Source organism: Pygoscelis adeliae, unplaced genomic scaffold (genome assembly GCF_000699105.1).
Source record: "Pygoscelis adeliae isolate BGI_AS28 unplaced genomic scaffold, ASM69910v1 Scaffold138, whole genome shotgun sequence".
NCBI classification, from domain to species: Eukaryota; Metazoa; Chordata; class Aves; order Sphenisciformes; family Spheniscidae; genus Pygoscelis; species Pygoscelis adeliae.
The window spans coordinates 370,963-378,539 of NW_008825265.1; the positions used below are offsets into that span (position 1 = coordinate 370,963).

General features: G+C 37.1%; 1 protein-coding gene across 1 annotated transcript in view; it reads left to right on the top strand.

Annotated features, from left to right (window-relative positions):
• Window positions 1–245: 245 nt before the first annotated feature.
• The window catches only part of SHC3 (SHC (Src homology 2 domain containing) transforming protein 3), a 58,779-nt gene continuing 51,447 nt past the window's right edge, over window positions 246–7,577 (top strand). Inside the window, exon 1 of the mRNA XM_009329600.1 lies at window positions 246–785. Within this exon, the coding sequence (XP_009327875.1) occupies window positions 246–785 (540 nt within the window). The remainder of the gene's footprint in view (window positions 786–7,577) is intronic.

Below are 7,577 nucleotides of genomic sequence, written 5' to 3' on the forward strand. Positions count from 1 at the left end.
TGGCAGCTCTAAGCAGGACTGGGATCTCTGTCATAGAAAACTGTTACTTCACCCAACCTTAACGGGGAACCATAAGAAATTTCTTAAAAATACATATTTTTTTGTTCTTCCTTATATTCTTCTCTTTTTTACCCCAAAATCTTGTTATCCTTCCGTGTTATGAATCGCCTGCTATGTTAGCACAGGCGTCTCCTGCGTTGGCATCAGATTTGCCAGAACATATGCAGGCAACCAGATAGAAGGGCATGCTTCAACGTACCAAGTATAACCGCTTCAGGAATGATTCGGTGACATCAGTTGATGATCTTATTCACAATTTGTCCATGAACAGCAAGGTCTCAGCAGTTGCTACGACTTCAACAGCACCTTCATACCTGGTCTCACCAGAGGTTCTCCGCAAGGACCAAGAAGATGGACCCACCACCCTGTGTACCCTCATCCATAAAGTGTCCCACTTGAAACTCTCTCACACGGGCAGCCTTTTGGGTATCAAAAACCTCTCCTCTGCAGTAAAGGAGCTTGCTGTCTCCAAGTTGCAGGGAAGCTCAAGTGCTTCTAGCTCAGCAGCAGGGGCTTCAGACAACACATGTAACCTTGTCTCTGCCACTTCGTGTTCTCAGCAGGACGTGAGCAAGATGAGTATGGGGAAAAAACCACGGTCAGAGGAAATGCACCCCGGAGGTGAAGACTGGAATCAAAGTAGCAGCTTTGTCAATAAACCCTCTCGAGGATGGCTGCACTCGAGTGAGAAGATCCTGGGACCTGGTGTGACATACATTGTGAAGGTTGGTCTGATTTCTTCCATTCGCTGTTTTTATCAATGAAAAATTCTCTGCTGGTTTTGATGACAGGCTAGACAGGCTGAAAGGATCTCTATTTGTATATTCCTTTTTTTGTGCATAATGCATGGTATGTAAATGCAGGAAGGCAGGGTTGGGAAGCTGTGTTAATTTGTTAAATTAGAGCAAATCTGCAAATAGGTTCTTTGTCAGATAATGTTCTACAGCTGTGTAAAAATACTGTTCCTAAGCTAAAAGCTGGTTTTCTTACTTTTTTTTTGTTTTTTTTTTCCTTCTTCTGAATTTAGGTTTTCAGTGTTATCTAGCATACTGTCTATATCTTGGATACATAGGCTTTCAATATGTCTGGTGCAATATACAGGAGGAAAGAAAGACTCCTTGATGTGTGAAGAACTGTTAATCTTGCATGATATTTCAGTTTGAAAATACCTCTAAGGACATGTGTGTTTTTAATGTGAAATTATATTCGAAATCTTAGAGCAGTAAGGCACAGAGCGCAATTCTTGCCATGTTCCACAAATAGAAATACTGTTGTGGGTAGAGCAGGAAAATGCAGCTTGTTTTACATAATGAGAATTCAGCCACCTTAAATGTTATTGCTCTTTTCAGTTCATTGATACAGCATGTCAAGAGCAGAGAATCCTAAGTTTACAGGGTAATATTTCCATAAGCTTTGAAAGTATTTTGAAATGATCTGTTAAATTAGAGCCTTTGAGAGAAGGGTATGTGCAGTGTTTTTGTAGTCAGGTAAGATTCTGGTTACACCTTCCAGCACAGTGTGCAGAAAGTGTAAAAATAACGTTCTTGTCCAGAATTCATTCTTCAGTCACCATGTTTTATGTGCCGAGTGGCTTCTGTACCTTAAGTGTTAAACTGTTTTGTAGCAGACTATTAATAAGATTACAGGTCTATTTTTAATCTCATCTTATTTTGGGTATAAAAGTCACAGTGTGACTTTATATCAGGATGCTTTAAAACTGAGTGACAGCCTTGTTGCTTAACTCTCACTGGTTTTTCTCAAGTCTCATTATCAAAAGCAGAGTGGATATTTAACAGTTGGAGCACTAGGAAGCAGTTTTCGTTTCTTTCTGTTAGTGGTGATGGTAGATTTTGCAAGTGATGGTAGATCGAGTAAGTTGGCCAATTCAGAGCATTATTGAAATTGTACTGTCTTTTTTACTACTCTGAAATTTACTGGAACTACAGAAGAGTCAGTGCTACCTTTCAGAACACAAACTGCTGCTTTGTTACTGTTCGAGAAGTGTCTTGATAAAAATAACCCACTGATGCTAGATGTAGTGGTGTTGAGACCCCGTTGTTCTTTTGCACAGAAATATTCTGGTTAGCGGAAGGTCATTTACCATTTTCCCATTAGCTCAGAGAACTCAGCTATTTTATTTTTTATTTTGCTTAGGATATTGTAAGTAGGCAGATAATGACTGTGAGAATTCACTGCTGCTGTTTGTTTTACCTGAAGTGATCATTATGAAGCAGAACAAACACAGTATTTATGTTCTTAATTTTTTCAGTGGTTGACCTTCTGTATGCTAGAGGAAGCTGATATCCTTGAATTGAAAAGAGAATTAAAATTATATACAAGTGGACTTACATTTAAAGTTAATAATTAACCCATATCTAATACTGATATTAGAACAAATATTTTAATTAGCGCAGCTGGTATCAAATACATGAAAGTGTATTTATACACATTATGTGTATTAGAATTTTCAAAATAAATCCTGAGCACCATACAACTTACATTTTAGGTGTTTGTTAATGTCATTAAAATGTACGGAACCTAGATTATTGTTTCTGTTAAAAAAATAGGGTGATATCTTTAACTTCATGCTCTCTGGCATATGGAGTCACAGAACAGTGCTCTAAATGTAAAAACAAGGGTTAAAAATAAATATCAAAATCCGTGGTTAATGAATGAATGAAAATAAACCGGTCCTGGTTAGTTCATAATTTGCCTGTTCATTAAGTATCTCAGAATTTTCCTCAGCAACTGTAGATAAGAATAGAAGTGCAGTTCCCACATCATTAAACATTGTTAGTTCCCAGGGCTTTTATGCATTCAGACCATCAAATCAATACGTAGATAATGTACACTGAAGGGAAACATTCCTTGGATACCTCATGGCTATATTGACTATGTGGGGGACTCGTACCATGTTTAATTAGTACCATATGCCTTGCAGAAAGTTCCATATGCCATTAGTTAAATGAGACAAAAATTAGATTTGTTGTTAACCAGCAAAGCTTTTATCATTTTGTGTGTCAATGTGCACGGGGTTACTATTTTCTCATCAATCCACATTCGAAACATGAAAATTACCTATGGGACAGGGTAAATTGTAACTTCTGGGCAGTTTGATAACTCACATTGGAATCTTCTGAAGTAAGAGACGCGAAGTTCCTATGTGCAATGTATGACAAATCTTTAACTTACTGCTGTCCCCACCTTTTCACATATTACCCATTTTTAAAATGGGCAGTGTAACACTAATGCTTAAAAATGGGTGCAGGATTATGGTAAACAGGAACTGTGTTCTGATCTTCATGGTCTGCTGCGATGGAATTATTTTCATCCGTAAAAACACTGGCACTTTCTGTACTCCTTTTTTCTCCCTGTGGATTTCATGTTGCATTTTTATGTATTATTTTAATGGGAAAATTTTCACAAAACCAAAAAAACATTTTTGTAACAAATTAGACAACAACCATAGCTGTATTAGGGGACATAAAGTGGTGAGGTACTGATACTTTACTTAATACTACTGATGAACAGTTTAACAAATTATGGATTAATGAAAAAAAAAATAGTTTGCTGTGATGGAAGTAATTGAAGAGCTCAGTGTTTTCCCTATAGAGGGACTGCTTACTATAGGGAGTGATTATAAATGTTCATGTTTTCAGAAAAATAAATACATATAATAAAAAGTGTAAAACTGTGTAATGTAACAGTAGTTAAATGTTTCAGTGAAATCTGTTTGTTTCTGATGATAAATATCTACTGATGAGTTTAATTGGGTAATGGCATAGATGCTTTGGGTTTTGTTACATTTAATTAAGAGCACAGTCAACAGTCAAGAGGCAAATATATGTCTGTCTTTAGGTAACTCGTGGTTGGGTTTAGTAACAAGTGTTGATGAGCTTAAAATGCTGTTTCTCAGCAGTTCAAAGCTAGATAAACCCAAAATACTATAGCATAATTTTGTAACCCTATATACAATATATCCGAAAGAGCTAATGAACCGTAAAACCAAGACAGTGATATAGAACAGACCTGGGTAAATCTAGTGTTAAAAAACAGATACAAAGGTAGTATCTGAGAGATAGGAAGGAAAAAGGACTTCATCTAAAAGAAGCACCACAGGCCAGGCAAATAATATTTCAGTGAAAAGCATATTAAATTATTAATATTATAGCAAAGTATCTAAAGAGTGTAATCCTAACTACAATTATTTCTTTAACTTTTTAACACTTTCATGTCTTGGGAGGGTATAACAGCAATTTACATCTGGTGAGGAAAAAAGACATCTTTTGTGAAGCTGTTCAAACACATCGCCAAGTAAAAGCTTCAGTTCTGCAAACATTTCTGCATGACACTTTATGGGAATATTCTCATTGAAATAATTGAGGCTACTCCTATATGCTGAAAGTTAAGTATGTGCTTAAGGATGAACTGAATTGCTGTGTTGCATGCTCTTATTGCATCCTTTTATTCTGATCTATAGTAGTCCCTTCAGCGTATATGCAGGGCAGCTGTGATTTTAGCAGATCTCTGCAAGTAGACACAGAATTTACAAAATTACTTTTCTCTTTAGTGGCTAACCCAGACTGCGAAGCACAGCCTTAAGTGGAGCTAACATGGTGGAAACTGCAACATATGTGGCCTTCCCCTAGAAGACTTCAGGGCTCTTTGGAAGAATGTTCTCTTTTTTTCTTTCTGCTCTAACCAGAATTGATTTGCTGCAGGTTTGAAGTAGGAGCAAGATACCAATGCTTCGTGGCTTTGTCGTTGTACTCTTTGCTCACCTGTTTGAAAGATATCCAGTGTAGCCTGTAAGAAAAAAAGAAGAGGGTTTCTTGCTTCCTTTTTACTCCTTTGAATAGACACAAAGTCAAATTTACAATCTACTTTTTAAAAAAAAAGAATATTAACATTACAGCAAGAGTTTTTAGTTTCTCTTTTTGGTTGACACTAAATTTATCTTCATTATAGAAGAATTTGTGCAAGTTTTTTTTGTTTGTTTGTTTGTTTGTTTTAATCAGATTTAAATTCTGCTTCTATCAGTCAAGTTGCAGTAGTGTTAATGGTTAATCACTGATAGTTTGACACGGCCTGAGTAAAAACATGCTCAGTAGCATTTCGTGCACGTGATTCTAATAATAAAGAGCACAGTCCCAGAGCATCCTGCTTGTAATGAGGTTTACATGTTTAAGAAGTGGGTTGTGTGTTTCAGCCATATGGTTATACTAGGACTGAATACTGATCCTTTAGTTCAGAGTCTGCTATCCTTAACCCAGGTACCCGAACAGTATTAGCCAGAGCTCAAAGACTTACGAAACTGGCTTATCACTGTGGATTTTAAAGCTGCATGCATGCAGGTTAGTCTCTCCTAAGTAAGTGTACAAAGTAAGAGAAGTAAGTGACAGAGACAGCATTGGTTTTTGCAACTGATCCCTCCTAGTATGCCATATTTCTCTGCAATCAGTTAGTATCCTTAGCATTTTCTTTCACTGTTATTTGGGCAATGAAAGAACAATACTGATGCCTGTTGCTCTTGTCGAAAACCTCTTTTTTGAGCTCCATGGATCTGAAACACTGTGGGTCTGTTGTACAGCCCACTGATATGAAAAAAGCATTTCTCATAGAAATTAAATCAAATCCTACAGTATCCAAAAATCATACAGTAGAGTCTTTAATTATAATATTATTCTAATTACATGAATCAAGTACTATTACTGTACATTTGCACACCTTTCATAGAAAGCGAAGTATGTAATGATTTTGGTGCTGAAGGATTCAACTCTCAATGTGAATGTCTGGTCTGCAGTACATGTGGAGTGTTTGCAAAATGCCTTGGAAGCTTTGGCATAATTTCCACACCTAGGGTTATTTCATGAGTGACACAATTTGGGCACTGTTAATGTTGATTTGAATAGTTAAAGTCAGAACTGTATTTTTTTAAAGCAAAAATTATACAGTCCTGCTAGTTATTTACAGTTTTAAAATCCACAGATGAATTTAGCTGGTTGGTTTAGGAGGTAAAACTGCATTCAGTCAGAATTCCTTCTCTGTTTTTCCTTGGAAATTGGATTGTTGGTTTCTCTACTTGTCTTCAAACAAGGGTTACAGTAAGAATACCATGTGCCCAATGTAAATATCTGCTGCTACACAGATGAACCAAGATCTTCAGGGAAAACCCGTGCCTGCCTTTGCTGCTGGGGACAAGGCACTCCTTTGTACCAGTGACAGGGCACTCCTTTGTCCCCTAGCCACATAACCCGTTGAGGAACCTTGTCTCCATTAACACACTAGCTGTATTTGTGCTGCAGCCTGGCTTCATTTTATAGTAGAAAGTTGAAGTGAATGCACAGGTATCGATATTAAATTTTCCTGTTGTTTGCAATGGGAAAAATGCAGATCTGCCGTGCGATAGTGCCAGAGACAACCAGCCTTCCCAGCTACTGACTCTCAGGGTGATTTACTCCTTTAAGCAATGAAACAAATTCCATAGTCGTAGAGGAAAAGGGGTTCAGTATTGCTTCTCTGCAGTTCTACATAGTCATGCACGATTCATATTTCATTGGATTCTATATATTTATGATAAAATGTGATGCAGCTCTACCTTTGGCTGCTCCAGGCAGGTCTGAGGCAGAGCCTGTCCATTTGTGTTGTGACGGGGATAATGATGGGACTCGGTGCAACCACATTCCCAGTCATCACTTATTTTCAGAAGGGGATTGGGCGCAATTTAATAAGGGTAATGTAGAATGTTTGTTTAATAAGTGATAGATATTCCCCCAGACTTTTCAAATAAGTTTTTCATAGGGCCAGGAAAGATTTCGGTCTCAAAATGTTGACTCAGACAATCCAAGTCACAGCTAAAAGTTTAAAGACTAAAAAAAGCCCTTTGAAATTAGGCAGGAATGGCAAGCAAAAAGATAAAAGGTAAAAATAAACAGGGTATAGGGACACACAAAGAAAATAATGTGAGGTAAACAGAAAAAGCTGTCTAGGTCTTTTTTCCACAGCATCATCACATTATATTTGCTTATACAGGGATTTTTGTCTTTTTTGTCAGAATCCTGAAATTAGAGACATAAGTTGACCAAATACCTTAAATAATAAGGACAAGACTGAGAGAGATATATTTTATCTTAAGATATTATCTTAAGTTCCTCAGCACCATTTCCATCCTTCTGGATATGTTGTTGTACTAACATGCCTTTATTCCCATTTTTGGCTCTTATTAGCATAGGAATTATACAAGGGAGTGCATGTCTTGTTGGACACCAGCATTCTGACTGACATTTGACACTGCGTACCTCTGATGAAGTAATTACCAGAAACAGAATTGTCTCTTTCCTCATATACAAGCTGCTTTAATTAACCACAGGACATTTTAAAAGTACCCTTAACTTCCCGATAAATTACAATGTTTCAGAAACACCACCTTTGCAACCGAATGTAGGGGCCGGGTTTTGTCGCCACATGTTGAGTGCAGATGCTACAGTGTCATTTGTTTGTACTTACTTTTTTCTAAA